Below are 16501 nucleotides of genomic sequence, written 5' to 3' on the forward strand. Positions count from 1 at the left end.
GCAGCACGGTTGAACTATATATCTACAAGTTCAACTATGGGTTGCAGGGTCTTTTTCCAGGACAAATTCCGCAATTTAGTTTTTTTTCCATTGCGCTTGTCGACAAAAATTTTTGATGGCAGTACTACCTCATTAAACTTAAAAAAGTACGGAAAAAAGGAAACCTTAATTTTGCACAGTAACTTACAAATTTATTAGGGTATTTTGAATTATAGGCCTTTTTATCCGCGGACTTGACCGTATTTAGGCCATCTGACAGCGCTGGTAGGTGGTGCTGCACCCAACGTGTTAAACAGTTAAAATTTCAAGATTAAATCGTCCGGGACGACGACCTTGATCGTTGTCATGCGGTTCACTGCAGGTGTAAACTGGAGTGCATGGGAGCGACATTTCCAAATTTTCTTTCCTCGAATCTCACAGTAAGAAGAAAATATTAAAAACTGTAACGCGAGATTATGAACATCGACACAGAATTTTTCGTGTGCAACGGCGCAAAAAGCGTTTTAAAAGACAGACCCGTTTTGACGTAAAGCTTCATGAGCTTTATAAGTCATTTATAATCACGCATACAATACCAAAACTATATTGTTTTCTGCATATCGTTTAGGCCCATTAAAGCATTATTACTATTTACGTAGCTTGTTGGGATAAACTATGAATGTCATGCTCGTAGACTGCGGCTGATGTGATCGATTCGTTCTTGTGTTCTTGTTAAACTTAAAACCCAACTTCTTGCTCGGTTGTTGTTGACGTATGTATTTTAAACACTCTTATCTGACTCACCATAAATCAAAGAAGAGACACGTCTGCATTATATAATAGATATATTTTTCAACATTAACTCTATATAATTTGTGCCCCGAAACCATAAGACGACTATACTCTGTGTTGTAATACGACACGTCGGTAACTAGTTCATTATTTATTGGGATGTTACGTGCAAATTATTGAGCAGAACGCATTCCATGAAGCATGCAGGTATAAAAAAAACGAAATTTCGTAAGAAAATGGTTTTTATTTTGCTTGAAAAGACACCGATTTGGTTGAGTCAACCAAGTAACTGAAGTAGGAGACTCTGAACTACTCTCACGACGTCGCATTTATGTAAAATGCTTGCAAATATGTTAGTAAATAGCAGGGCCTACGGTCAAAAGAAACGCGATATTGTCAGCAATTAAAGTGTACATAGGGAAGTGATTATTAACTACTAAACCTTTTACTGCAATATTACTCATCAACATTCCCGGTAGAAATACCGTTATCAATATGAAGAAACGCTATTCGTTCTTTAGGGTCAAAAACAAGCGTTCAAGCCCAGCACTGACACAGTGCGAGTGACCACACGACACAAGGGTCGCCTTAATCCCTTAATGCATATCAGCCATGCTCTTAAAGATGGTGCATCAAACAAATTAATTATAAGCATAAAGGTTATATATATACACAGAACTGAATATCACCCTCACAGCTCGTTTCAGGTAGAGAAGAACAGGCTAGTCCACAATTGCTAACATGCGAACTAACCACCAAGGTAATAATAAATGACTACCATAAAACGAACGCAAACAAATGAGTGCAAGGAACGACTATTCATCAAAGCTGTAGGAGCACAGACGCTGTTTCACTCGAACACAACACGTGACTCAATTGAAGAGCAGCAATCTTTTTCTTCTCAGTCACATTAAAAAGACTTCTGGACTTCCCAAACAGAATAAACGACAACACAATTAGGAACATCATTTTCACAACGTTTAGGGAGGAGCAAACTCACAAACTCACTATTTGGCATCAAAGCTCTCGCACAACAACAAAGGCCGCGTGTAGAGCAGCAGTAAATGCAAGGGCACTCTGCCCGGGACTGCCTTTTTATTTTCTCAGGCAGACAATATTTCAAAACAAAAATGTGTTTTCATTCCGAATTGGTAACTAACAATCAGAAGAAGAATTATAAGCGGGACTTTCGTAAGCTAAGGCAATCGACCGAAATTCTGGTTAACTTCTTCCTACCGTAAAGAGAAAATAAATGAAGCCTGCATCACAACACCAATGAATAAAATATCAGAGGCTGGTCATACAAAAGCGGCACTACATTCCACACAAAAGGAGAGTAACACTAGGACCATCCAAACTTCCATTCGACTTAGAATAACAGTTCAAAAGTCCACAATATGACTAATCCTTAAATAATAAGGTCATTATGTTCACTAAAACGTGAACAATACAACTACTCACAATTCGTGTTGGACTCGATCAGGCAGATTTCGCAATCCAAATGCCCTAACATCAACGCGAAATAAATAAGAAGGAATCATGAGAGTCCATCCAATAGTGTTTCATTTGAATCAAACAAGATGCCACGATTAATACGGGCGGAGGTAAGCACTTCTTCAAAACTTGAAGAGAAAAAGAGATCGCGAAACAGCCAAACGCGAAGGGGGTTACCCCTTGCACCATCACACGATGATCAAAGGGATAGAGTTTTTTACCTTCAAAGATTATTGAGAAAATTAGATTCCTGTAATTAATTCCTCAGTTCGTTTGAATACAAGCATGAACATAGATTACAAATTAATATTTTTAGAAATGCTATTAGAAATTCCTGGGACCTTCAATTAAACACATGAAAAACAAAACGCGGTTTCCTGATAACTGGGTTTTATAAAGAGGTTATTCCACAAACCAGACAATAAGTATTCAACTATTAATTTTTGTAATCTATCTTTTCCTTTGAGCAGAGTAACAAGAGTGTGTAGCCGCACACTTTACTGTGATGTAAAATATCTCTAGATTGGTACAGCAGAAATAAGCTCAATGTAAAATGGAGAAAGCAGAGACGAAAGCACAGTCAATTTGCCTGAGAGGTAAGCTACATCAAAAATTCCTGAAAAACAATCCTTCTCAATACAAGGTTCTTGAATTAAAATCACTTACTTATCTACAACATTACGAATGCAATCTGCTACCAGTCCACTAACACAACTATCTAGCCCACCTACACAGACAAGCTTATCCTGCCTGCGCATAGCCCTATTCCTTATCACTATCAAATCTCGAACCATTGTAAAACGATTTTACTCTGTCTAGGATTTCAATACAAACTCACAAACTAACCAATAAAATGTGCTTAATCTTCGACGCTGTTTATCTTTGGGTATCGAATTAAGCTTGAATAATGATAACCCAAATCATGCGAGCGATATTTGCAAAAATTCCATCTAAGAACTGCTACTACAAACCACGCAATAAAATGTGACATTTTCTGCGACCTGTACTAAACCATCACAAGTCAAGTCAGTCACTCTGTATAATACTTCTCATTTCATTCTCAATACCTCGCTTAACAAACGACAGACAAGGAACATATGAAGAATAAGCCGACATGATACAAGCAAAAATCACAACATAAACACAGTGAAGATGAGGAGCGTGCAAGCTTAACAACAGTCCAGGAAGCATGTGAAATGCCATGAACTTTAATCGCAATAGACTAATAATTAAGAAAAAGCTACCGACACGACATCTCCCGAGGTTTGCTAGACTTCTTCCCTTCTCAAATTTCTGATCCTTGGTAATGATAAAAAAGCGGATGTAGTTTAGAAAGCTTTAAAAATCGCTTGATAGAAAGGTTGAATCAACTGCGCGCAGAAAAAAAAGAAAACTTCATTTTTCTCAGTGCAAGTTTTGGATGTAGCAGTCCCAGGCTACGCTGGAGCAGCACCATAGTAACTATCAAGACACGAGGTAAACAAACTAATCCTTTGAAATAAGAATCATCATGCTGACTCGTGTTGTCTAAATGGTGTCCTGGATTAATTTTATGCCAAGTCAGGGATATGAAAATCAGTCAACAACAATAATGAAGAAAGAAACTTCACAAAAGCGTGGCAATTATAAATGATTACAGATGACATGATTGGTGGAAAACAAGATATTGGAGTATATATCAAAATCCTGGTTATGAAGCAAAATCTCATATTGCGCAGGCTCATGTAATGCATACAGTGGTAAAGAATATTGAACTGCACCAATATCATACAAATATGAGGTCAGATAGTGTCGAAAACACTCAAGCAGCAGTTCACAAACAAAAGAGATACCATGTAGAGCTCAAAACCAATTTGGAAATAACCCACTGAAAATAATTCGATTGTGAATCACCACACTACAACCGAGAGCTCAGAGCTAAAAATCCAATACTTCATTTTAGTCTTGCATTTCTTCGGGCAGCTCGTGAGGGTTCAGGATGCCAGGAACACTGAGCTGAATGCGACGCTTCTCCTCCTGGGCTGTCTTGAGAGCAGCTTCTCGTTCATCCAAATACAAGTCCGCGTCATCATCACCCATCACCTCCTGAGAACAAAAACCCGGTGTTATTTCCAACGTCTAAAACTATGGTCATAAACTGCAGTCAGCGGGACATGTCTGGCTCTAGAACGTTGCTAGAGAGGACCATAATCTTAACCGTGCGTAAAATAACATCATCTGGACCAAAATAGTGTCCAGACTAAACTCAAATCAACTTATGAATTAAAGAATTATGCAGACACTATAAAATAGCATATTTCATACCAATTGGCAGCCTAATTAATAAGAGACGACTCATAAATGTAAGAAACTCACCCTGATTTGTACAAGGAAGTCTCTGAGATGCTCCTTGAAGGAGGGAATATCTTGGTTGAGGTTGTTGAGCCCCTGGACCGTGATCTTGATCTGGTTGTCGGAGAGATGAGGATAGGCCGCCTTCAGGAGGTTCGCCACAAAGGCCTTGACGTAATTCAAGTTCTCAGTGTGGGGGGCCTCAGGTGCGTTGGGATCGAGACTCACCTTCACCTGATTCTGCTCGACCAAGTTGAACATGTAAGCAAGAATGGAAGCATGCATAGTTAGGCCTGCAGTGTGCGAGGAGTCGGTCACTACAGAGAAGATGTGCTGCAAGATATCGGTGTAATAAGTCTTGTAGAACTCGTTGGAGGCAGTCTCGCTCCTGGCCATGTTCTGCAGGAGCTGGAACAGGATCTGGAGGCCGGTGTCGGCGACGTTGCGCATTGTGTGCTTGAAGGCCCAAATGATGGAGTCGAGCACGAGCTTGAACTGCGCGGGCGTGATGGCCAGCAACGATGCGAAGCAATAGTTGTTCACAGACTGAAAAAAATATCACTGTTAAATTTCATGACGTTAATGGTCTACATATATCCCCCACGATAAACTAAAGCTTTGGACCCTGGTACTTTGAGGATATTTCAATAATTCTCGTGGGAATGTTGCACTATCAAATTTGTCAAAAATAAGATTTCAGCAATTATCTTGCAGCAATATCTTTCATCGACGTGGCTAAAAGAAGGTTATTTCGAGAAAAACAATCAAAGAACACAAACATAAATTGCTGTTCAAATGACAGGTGTAGAAAGTTCACTCACTTGTAACAGTAGAAAGAAATTGGTTCTGTGGTCAGGAAACTCCTCGAAATCTTTGTTGATCATGGAAAGTGTGCACTCGAACAAAGCATCAAAAATCTGAGGCACTTGAGGCGCGATGTGCATCTCGAGTTTGTTGACAAATGTCGCCATTGTTGACAGCACCTCCGGCTCCCGAGCTGCCGGCACGCTCGTCCGCTGTGGAAAAAAAGTATATTGAAAACAAGGTCACAAATTTACTCTTTTGTTTTATTCTAATAAAAAAATAAAAAAACTTTGAGAGGAAAAATGTACATAAATATTTTTTGCTAGCAACAGCGAAAATCCTTGCATCGTGAAATACTGTAAAATCCCCCAAAAAAAACTTTAAAATTTTCCGCTTGCAATTTCAATTTTATCTTGTTCAATTTGTGTTTGAAAATTTATAAAATTTATTGCCGAGATAAGTACACAGGAAAATCACCTGGTAATCAAGCAGCACAGCCTCGAGCAATGGCGGCAGGAAGCTCTCCATGATGAGGGTAGGGTCCTCAGAGCGGCTCACCCAGCCTGATATAAGCTTCAGCGTCTCCTTCTTGACGACGCGCATGCTCTTGATCAGCGGCTGCTTGGTCACGTTCTCTCCGTTGTGCAGGATCGCGGCGCTGATGTTCTCGCTCATCACCTGCATACACGTTATATCATTGGCTTTATTGCACACAAGCACTATATTATTACACATAAATGTTTTATTAGTGAACAAAGGTATTATTATTACATACAAATTCAAGATTCCTTGTCTATTAAACAAGAAACATGATCGCGTCCGCAAGTGTTTTTGCTTATCACTTATTATTATGATTTACCAACTAGAAGCATTGACTCGTCCAACTGCGTTTTTGCTCAAGTCTTGAAATAAGTCTATTATTTGGCTTCTGAAATCAAACGATATTGCACGAAACAGCAACTAAGACAAAGCTACTTCCCGGTGTCTTGGACATGTGCAAGAGAGTTTAATTTTAGTTTACCTCGTTGCAAGACACATCGCTCATAGATCAAATCATTGACATACAGACATCAGGATATTCCTGGCATTAACATACAAGTTATCCCTGAGAACATAGTTGACATCATTGTTAGTCATCATCATAGAATGATGAAGTTGGAACAACCATCAGTCAGGATCATTATCATTACGTAAGAATACATGTCGGTTTAGAAGAGTTTTAGTAGTAGAAACGCGCCTTATAGACGTTGATCATTATTAAACCATTGCACATTATATAAATTGAACGTATTTAGTAAAACTATCACACGTTATAGACATTTAGCATATTTATAGGCAATAGACCTAGACTATCACAATTAATAGACCATAAAGACTATGACTTTCTTATTAAACTATCGCACCTTGTATAAGTTGAACATATTTATTAAGATTATATCACAGTTTATAGACATTTACCATATTTATTGCTCTCACTATTAATAAACCATAAAGACTATGACTCTTATAAAACTGTCGCACCTTATAGACGTTGAGCATGTCGAGGTATATCCTGCCGAGCTGGTAAACGTAGGGATGCCCCAGCGCAGTGCACGCGCGCACGTTCGTCTTGAGGATGTTAGCAAGCTGCTTGACCACATCAGGGTCCTTGAGGGTGTCAACATTGCGAGACGCTTGGCTGATGATGTCATCCCAAGCCAGATTGGGGAGCAGCATATACTTTTCAATGAGTATATCCTGTACACTCTTGTCCGTCTGGGCGCTGATCATGTAACCTACAGCTTCATAGAAGGTGTGCACTTGCTGCGGCTGTAGGTCACTGATTATCGTGTTGATCGAAGTCAGAATCTCCTCAATGAATGGCATAGCCTCACCAACCTGATGATGGAATATCTTGTATAAAAATGACGCCTACACAAAAACACTTGGAATCTAATCAAATATTTAACATGACTCATTCAGCAGCTTGATTCTCAAGAAAATCACTCGGAATTCGTTTGCTAAATGAGCAAATGATGAAATTGAGGACTTTAACAGAAAGAAACTGGATAGTTTCTTTCAGATAACATCCGGTATGCAGTGGCATCATAAGTGCAGTAGAATTATGTGCCTGATCATTCAGTATAAAGTGGTGTCATACCTGCAGCTGAATTATGTGCCTGATTATGCGTAATGAACTAATGATAACCTTGTGCCTGATGACCCAGTCTAGAGTGACGTCATACCTGCAGCTGAATTATGTACCTGATTATGCGTAATGAACTAATGATAACGTTGTGCCTGATGACCCTGTCTACAGTGGCGTCATACCTGCAGCTGAACAAACTGCCGTCTGCATTTCTGCGCGATCTTGATGAAGGTGTCGCAGGCCATGTCCTGCACGCCGTCGTGAGTCTCGTGCATGAACTCGAACAGTTTATTGATGACCGTCTTCAGGAAGCGCCAGTGGATACGCAGAAATCTGAACCAGAGGCAGTTTGTTATAATTTTACCAAGACAACCTATTTATTCATTATTTAACCAAAACTTAATTTAAATTAATAAACAAACAACAGCTGAATTGCTAAAAAAAATTCACTGCTATTGAATTTTTGGTAAACTTGCCATTTGAACAAATATACAAATGATATAGGTAGTTGCCATTTAAGAAAAAATGAATAGATTTGCATACTTGGTGATTAATCTCTCGATTTTAATCCTATAACCCATTTTCCAATCATGCTTCTGAATGGCAAAGCAACCCATAATAAATTGTTTGTAAATAAGAACCCAAGAAAAATTGTTTACGGATGCATTCAAAATAAAATCAGCTGATCATTAGAACAATAAGGTTTTTCAATAAATAAGGAATCTGAATGGAAATTTTGTATTCAAAAATAAAAATTTTTTTATATTGCACATCCAACAAATTTTGAAGATACACCATACCACACAAAAATTTAGTGAAAAGACCATTGTGCCACCAATATTGACAGCTAAAAATTACCTTGGATACTGTCCGACGATGTACATGATGTTGGAAGCAATAATGGCTTTGTTGTCTTTGCCCCTCTTCTGTTCACAAAGGCCGAGCAGATCTTTAATGACGATCACAAGGAACTTCTTCTCATCGTCTTCTGGCATGGCGCCACTGATGCTCCCCACGGCCCAGCAGAGTGTGTTGAGGTTACGCCACGACCACTCCGTGCCGTTCACCTGCGATATAACTGCTTAATCAAGAGACCTTGGTGCCGTTATAGGATAATAATACAGAACGTCATTGATAAAGCTTACCAGGAAAATAGCTCCTTAATCTAGAGCCTTTAGTTGCCGTGATATTTAGGATAAAACTAGAGAGCAACATGCTTTAGTGATGCCGCGATCTTCACTATTGAAGTACCTAAACAAGGACGATTGGGTATGACTATCACCCAAACTAAGAGTACTAACCTGGTTTGCCAGCTTCATGGTCATGATTCTCTCTGTGTCAGCATAGTCCACATGAGTGAGGTACACGAGAGTTTCCCTCATGTTCTTATACATGAAGATGACGTCGGTGTCTCTCATGAACTCCCTCACTACCTCTCCCTGCTCGTTCTCCACCACCAGCACTTCTTCTGGCTTTGCCATGCGACTGATCATCAGCGCGCGTACCTATAAAACATTTTAAAGTGAGAATAAAAAACTAAATAATGATTTACATTATTAAATGGTTGATGAATAAGAACAAATCATCTCTTATCAGCTCTTGGGGTCACTGGGAGCTCAACATGTAGCTGAACATGGAACTCACCTCACAAGTAATATTCCAATAATCATGTTTCTTGCCTTAAAAAGCAAAAATTATAAATTTTCAATTAGACTAAAAACTTTAAAAAGATGTTAAATTATGCATAGGTAGAACATTAATTTAAGAATACTGATTGATACCCCCACTCCATTTAAGCAAGTAAGAGACTGAATTCAAAGACATAACAAAACCCAGTCAATCAATGTATCCTTCAGAATGTTAAACGTAACTGACCTGCGTGAGAATAGGCTGGTAAAACTGCCGCCGGCTGTTTGGTCGAGGAAGGTAAATGGGGCCAGGCCCAGCATTGGGGGATGTCAAAGTTGATAGTTGACCTTGCTCTACCAAATAGTGATAAACTGTTTGTGTAGAAAGAATATTATGGTTTGAGACTTTCAAACAAGTCTGTGAATATATTAGGAATCCTTCAACTTTAAGTATACTTGTATTTGCTGATTTCAAGTGGTAAATAAATTAATAGATGATTAAGATAAGAGACGGTTTTAGACACAAAAACTAATTCCGACACAGCTTGGAATTAGACACACACAGCTCGTTCCAAGCTGTGTGCACAAATTAAAATTTTCTTAATTAAAAGCTCAATAGCTCTTAATTAAAAGCCTAATTAAGCAGTGTTCAACATTCAATAGTGTTCTAATTCCGAGCTGTGTCGTATTCCAATACAGCTCACACAGCCATCAGAATTTGAACACAAGAGGACAGGGTGCAGAAGGTGGAAGTAGCGTCACCAATTTATGGGTTTTTAAGCCCAAAGCATCGCCGACCAATTTCAAGATGCATCGCCGGGTAATTTTTAATGAAAAGCCATTTACGCTGAGTAATGAAAAACTATTTACAAGCCACGAACTTATTTACAAGGTTGCGTGCACGTGTTACCCCAAATAACTAATTTTACCCTAAAAACAGTCCTATTGTACAGCAAGTGTCAACTGAACATGTGATGATGCAGTCTGACTGCTATGCCAAAGATCTTGCAATATTCATCCACTCTCTGCACCATAGTTGCAAAGCAGAGAGTTTTTCAGCTCCTCCTTCAAGTTCAATTTTGAGTCCTATAAGTAGACCAGCAAAGTATCATGGATACCAGCATCATCATACATAAGATATTGGTTTAAATCTTGAGTAAATGGGAAAATTAAAAATGAACTGATTGTAAAAAATCACTGATTTGCCAAAATGCTCTGCACAGTGGATCAGTGTGGAAATCCAGAGGGGTAATATATTAACTGGTAAACATAGCAAGTTGGAAAGCAGGACCCAAAAATCTGGAACATCCAGCACACTTCCACTTTCAGTCCATCATCATCACTGCTGAGTCTCAGCAAGATGCCACAGCTGTTTCATTTAAAAAACAGTGCTTGCATCATCACAGTAACAAGAATCCAATCAACGCTTGAACGCGTCCAACGTAACAGTCACAAGAATCCAATCAATGCTTGAAATTAAGAAAAAATGAATAGATTTGCATACTTGGTGATTAATCTCTCGATTTTAATCCTATAACCCATTTTCCAATCATGCTTCTGAATGGCAAAGCAACCCATAATAAATTGTTTGTAAATAAGAACCCAAGAAAAATTGTTTACGGATGCATTCAAAATAAAATCAGCTGATCATTAGAACAATAAGGTTTTTCAATAAATAAGGAATCTGAATGGAAATTTTGTATTCAAAAATAAAAATTTTTTTATATTGCACATCCAACAAATTTTGAAGATACACCATACCACACAAAAATTTAGTGAAAAGACCATTGTGCCACCAATATTGACAGCTAAAAATTACCTTGGATACTGTCCGACGATGTACATGATGTTGGAAGCAATAATGGCTTTGTTGTCTTTGCCCCTCTTCTGTTCACAAAGGCCGAGCAGATCTTTAATGACGATCACAAGGAACTTCTTCTCATCGTCTTCTGGCATGGCGCCACTGATGCTCCCCACGGCCCAGCAGAGTGTGTTGAGGTTACGCCACGACCACTCCGTGCCGTTCACCTGCGATATAACTGCTTAATCAAGAGACCTTGGTGCCGTTATAGGATAATAATACAGAACGTCATTGATAAAGCTTACCAGGAAAATAGCTCCTTAATCTAGAGCCTTTAGTTGCCGTGATATTTAGGATAAAACTAGAGAGCAACATGCTTTAGTGATGCCGCGATCTTCACTATTGAAGTACCTAAACAAGGACGATTGGGTATGACTATCACCCAAACTAAGAGTACTAACCTGGTTTGCCAGCTTCATGGTCATGATTCTCTCTGTGTCAGCATAGTCCACATGAGTGAGGTACACGAGAGTTTCCCTCATGTTCTTATACATGAAGATGACGTCGGTGTCTCTCATGAACTCCCTCACTACCTCTCCCTGCTCGTTCTCCACCACCAGCACTTCTTCTGGCTTTGCCATGCGACTGATCATCAGCGCGCGTACCTATAAAACATTTTAAAGTGAGAATAAAAAACTAAATAATGATTTACATTATTAAATGGTTGATGAATAAGAACAAATCATCTCTTATCAGCTCTTGGGGTCACTGGGAGCTCAACATGTAGCTGAACATGGAACTCACCTCACAAGTAATATTCCAATAATCATGTTTCTTGCCTTAAAAAGCAAAAATTATAAATTTTCAATTAGACTAAAAACTTTAAAAAGATGTTAAATTATGCATAGGTAGAACATTAATTTAAGAATACTGATTGATACCCCCACTCCATTTAAGCAAGTAAGAGACTGAATTCAAAGACATAACAAAACCCAGTCAATCAATGTATCCTTCAGAATGTTAAACGTAACTGACCTGCGTGAGAATAGGCTGGTAAAACTGCCGCCGGCTGTTTGGTCGAGGAAGGTAAATGGGGCCAGGCCCAGCATTGGGGGCATGGGGTAATGGACTTTCCCTGTACAGGTCTGATGCTAAAGCGTTCCAGTACTCCAGACATATCTTGAATACCTCAGTATCTTCAACTTCTGAGATTAGGATCAGGTACTGCAAGGCCTTGAGCAGGGACTCGTATAGCTGCCGTTGTTCAACAAGAGGTCCACGCTCTTTCAGAAAAGTGCATAAAAATAGTGCTAGGTTCTGTATAAATTGCTGCTCAGCGTCATTGCCAATAGCATAAGCATCCTTGATGTTGGTTTCTATAGGAAGCATCTCTTGGAGCTGTGTGATGGTTTGGGAGAACATCATGATGTAGGACTCATCATAATGAGGGACAGCTACACCTGCTATTTCCGTCAAGCACTTAAGAGTAACATTTCGGAACAGCGGGAGAGATAAAAACTTGAAAATAAGTGTGCTGATGAGCTTGGTCTCAAAAATGTAACCAAGTGGGATCCAGTTTAGAAATCTAAGTAGAGTCTCTAGCGTTGCACTCACGAGCTGGGGATTTTGAGAGTTTTCCATGACGTAGAGACAGAGCATGAAAACTTGTTGGAACTCAGAGCACATGGTGTCCTTGAGGTGCTTGGCTTTAGTTTGTGTCATCTGACCAGAGCTGAAGTCAAAAACTTCCTCAGAGAGGAGCTTTAAAATCACCATGTTATTTTGACACATAGACTCATTAGACTTGCTGGCCCCCACAATATCTGGGATGAAAGATGTCCAATTCTTGGGCCACTCTCTTTTCAAAATGTGTACCAAAATAATGTTCAATTTACCAAGGTACACTTTCTCCTTTTCAAGGGATTCTGCATTACTGGACAATTTTATGATGACATTAACAATGTATTTCTTGATGCCATCACACTGGTCTCGAGGTAAAACTTTCCAGCGGGTGTTAATAACTTGCTGCAATATTTGAAGTGCATAATATTTGGTCTGGGGGTTGCTTGAATACTCCAAGATGGCATCAACCCGCGTCCAAGCATCAGGATGCTCCTTTAAGGTGGTCAGTACCTCCTGTGCCACTCTTTGCTGCAAAGAAACAACTGTTTTACTAGATGCATAAGATATCTATGCTTCCATAAGAAAAAAGCATTAGTGTAAGGATTTAGATGGATGCCCTAAAATTTCAGATCATGTTATAAGTATGTTATCATTTTTTACATTTTAAAATCAATATTTGACATGGCATTGCAGAATCTGTTGTGCTGTCATATCAAATGCCGCTGAAATTAGATACAAATTGGTGTAGAGGTTAGTACTTTTTATGAGCTGCTCAACATTATTAGGTTTATTCCACAGGAAAAAACCTTGCCCACCTTATCTCCAGTACCATTATACATGCAGCTGATGATATTATCAAGCAATTCAATGTCAAGTTTCTGACTGAAATCTAGAAGCCGAGCTGCCTCAGATGCCAGCCCTGGTGGGCTGTTGGGCGCAGTGGCAGCAGCTGCCGGAGCTGTTGCTGCACTCATCATATTTGAACGTTCCTGTACAAAAAGTGCAGGTGAGAATCCATCAAATTAAACAAGGCATATATATTATATATCTAGTTTGCACTAGGCATAAATTGGTCAACTGCCTAATCTGTTATTACCACAGTGGTTCAATATTATCATGATTTATTCATGAAATTGACTAATAAATTTTAATTGAAACTCTAGATAGGATAAAACTACTAACCATTTTAGCAAATTCATACATTTATCAAAATTAAAACATATCTAAGAAAAATATGGCGAGTGTCTCAGCCAACTAAAAAACTGAATTGCTGAACATACTTGGTTGGCAGGCAATTTGAAATACTCTTGCAATATAACTTAATTAAAGTTGCCTTTAATATCATAAATTGATTACTCATTAAATTATTATAGATTAATATCATTGAATCATTCTATAAACATACAATATACTACTAATTGATATCTTAAACAACAATACATGGGTATAAATATATACCATCAAACGGGGTAATAAGGGGCGAGCGGGGTAATAAGGGACAGTCCTCCAACATTTTGTAGAAATGTGGTAGCAGCTAAACACATTAAAATATTTCAAAACAAAAAAATAGTGGCATAAAGTTCAACATTTTTCCATCTATATAGCATTAAGCAAGTTAAGAAATCATACATTTACTACCTCCAAAAAATTCTTGAAAAAAGTGTGAAAAGTAAGATTTTGGAAAAGTACCTCTGCTAAGGTCTGTAGCAAAAAAAAATATTCATCATATAATAAAATTTTACTTCAATAAAAGTCACACACATATGATTGACAGAATTAGCGTATCTCATTCCAGAGAAAAATGGCTGCCATTTCGCACGACATGGTAATAAGGGACACCCCATGGGGTAAAAAGGACACCCCACAAGGTAATAAGGGACACCCAACGGGGTAATAAGGGAAACCCATAAAAACGCATTTACAGCAGAACCTTGGTTAGCAAAGGCTCCAGTTAACCAAAAATCAACTAACAACAAAAAATTTTGATTAGATTTTCCTAGCTCAGGGAAAAAATTTCACTTGATAAAAAATTAGTGCATCATTGGCCATCATCAAACTGTGCATAGAATAATTAACCTAAACTATGATTTTTTCATATAAACATAACTACAGTTAGCGCAATAAAAACTGGCACCCTTCCATCCATTATCACTGTTTTGGCATGGTCAATTTCATTTGCATTTCAGAAGCTGTAAATATTGCAATCTACTAAAAGGAGGTTTCTGGTAACTACCAAGACCCTGACGAGTGTTGCCAGTCACTCAGGGATATGTCAGTTGCCAATTTGTGTTTGTAGCAGGTGCAGGTTTTGATTCGTGCTAGGCCCAATTTTTCAGTGAAAACTCTTTTTCTTTAATAAATGTCATTGTGAAATTGCGATTGATCAATATGGCCCCTAAACAACTCACACTTGTGGAAAAAGTGCATATTATGACATTACGTGAAAAAATAGTTTATAAACATTTCTGGGAGGAGCCGTAGGTCCATCTTGAGGGTCCTTGCAGTGCAAAAAAATATAACTCAGTACTCACTGCAGTGAGTGACAGAGAGAGCATTATCTTGTCGACAAAAACGTGAAGTCACAGATGGACAGACAGACGGACATGGCAAGCACAATAGTGCATTTTTTCCATAAATGAGAAAATGTGCTAAAAATTTACACCTGGGGAGGTGCTGAAGAGGAAAGTAGGGTCTGGGAGACCTAAATAAAAAGACCAGAAATGACTGACAAGCTTATAAAGCGTGAAGTTACCGTTAATCCAAAAATTACTGCAGTCCAAGTTCCAACTGAAAAAAAAAATCATCCAATGTTGCTTCAGCAGGTGTATGGCAATAGCAATGCTGCACAGGTCTACTGTGCAGCATTGCCTGCAAAAAGACCTAGGCCTACCTTGCTGGGTCATGGCAAAAAAAAAAACTTCTCAATGCCTGTATGGTGAAGCAAAGAATGGGTTTTGCCCATCTTCCTTGGACACCTGAGCAATGGTTAAAAGTGATGTGGACTTGTGGAGCAACATGAGCACGTTTCAGATGTTTTCCAACTGAAGAGAAAGAGTCCATAGGCCTAGTGGCTCTGACCCTTTTGCCCCAAGCACACATCTAAAACTGTGAAACATCCTGAATCCTGTGAAACATCCTGGTTTGGGGCTGTTTCAGTGGCAGCTGAGTGGCCTAATGGGTATAGGGAGTCTGTTTTTCCTCCCAAAAAATGCTACAATGAATGGTGGTCACTACATTGAGTGTTTAAAGGAACATTTGCTGCTGCCCTATGAAATTCATGGAACATAAATTTTCATGCATGACAAGGCTCCCTGCCACATGTCCAAATCCAATAAAGTGAAGAGAGACTTACCTTGCAGAGAAGGGTATTGAGGTCTTGGAATTGTGTGAAAATAGCCCTGATCTTAATCACATTTAAAATGCATGGAAACACGTGAAGAGACAGAAGAGTAAGCTGAGAATTGAGTCTGGATTGATTGAATTGAATGAGTCTGGATTCAGGAAACGGATGTTCCAATATTTTGAAAACTTAGCCAGGAGTATGCTAAATCACCTTAACAGTTAACCCTTTACGGCCCAGGTGTACCGTACAGTTGCCTTTCAAATAAGCTCTGCAGTATTAAAATTGTGACCAGAATTTGGCACCAGCACCATCAACCAGGGCTACTCAGGACAGGCGGGGCTACTCAGGACAGGCAGGGCTACTCGGGACAGTCCTCCGACACGGCGTAAAACTGTTATAGTAGCAAAACTAAGTGGAATATTGCAAAACTAAATATAGTGGCATAAAAATTTACATTTTTCCTATCTATGTAGTATAGAAGAAGTCAAAAAATACTACATTTACTAGCTTTGAAAAATTCCTGAAAAAAATGGTGAAAAACGCTATTTTGAAAAGTTACCTACTTCTGCTAAGGTCTG

At 38.8% G+C, this 16501-nt stretch overlaps 1 protein-coding gene across 1 annotated transcript in view; it reads right to left on the reverse strand.

The window, feature by feature from the left end:
• Window positions 1-995: 995 nt before the first annotated feature.
• The window catches only part of LOC108669855 (exportin-1), a 16952-nt gene continuing 1446 nt past the window's right edge, over window positions 996-16501 (reverse strand). The window contains exons 2-11 of the mRNA XM_018157284.2: window positions 13396-13569; window positions 11993-13108; window positions 11419-11622; window positions 10976-11184; window positions 7711-7861; window positions 6922-7278; window positions 5878-6078; window positions 5418-5612; window positions 4621-5142; window positions 996-4350 (exon numbers count right to left, since the gene is read on the reverse strand). Coding sequence (XP_018012773.1) covers window positions 4204-4350; window positions 4621-5142; window positions 5418-5612; window positions 5878-6078; window positions 6922-7278; window positions 7711-7861; window positions 10976-11184; window positions 11419-11622; window positions 11993-13108; window positions 13396-13569 — 3276 coding nt within the window. The 3' untranslated portion in view covers window positions 996-4203. The remainder of the gene's footprint in view (window positions 4351-4620; window positions 5143-5417; window positions 5613-5877; window positions 6079-6921; window positions 7279-7710; window positions 7862-10975; window positions 11185-11418; window positions 11623-11992; window positions 13109-13395; window positions 13570-16501) is intronic.

The sequence above is a fragment of the Hyalella azteca genome, unplaced genomic scaffold (assembly GCF_000764305.2).
Source record: "Hyalella azteca isolate HAZT.00-mixed unplaced genomic scaffold, Hazt_2.0.2 contig15278, whole genome shotgun sequence".
NCBI lineage: Eukaryota > Metazoa > Arthropoda > Malacostraca > Amphipoda > Hyalellidae > Hyalella > Hyalella azteca.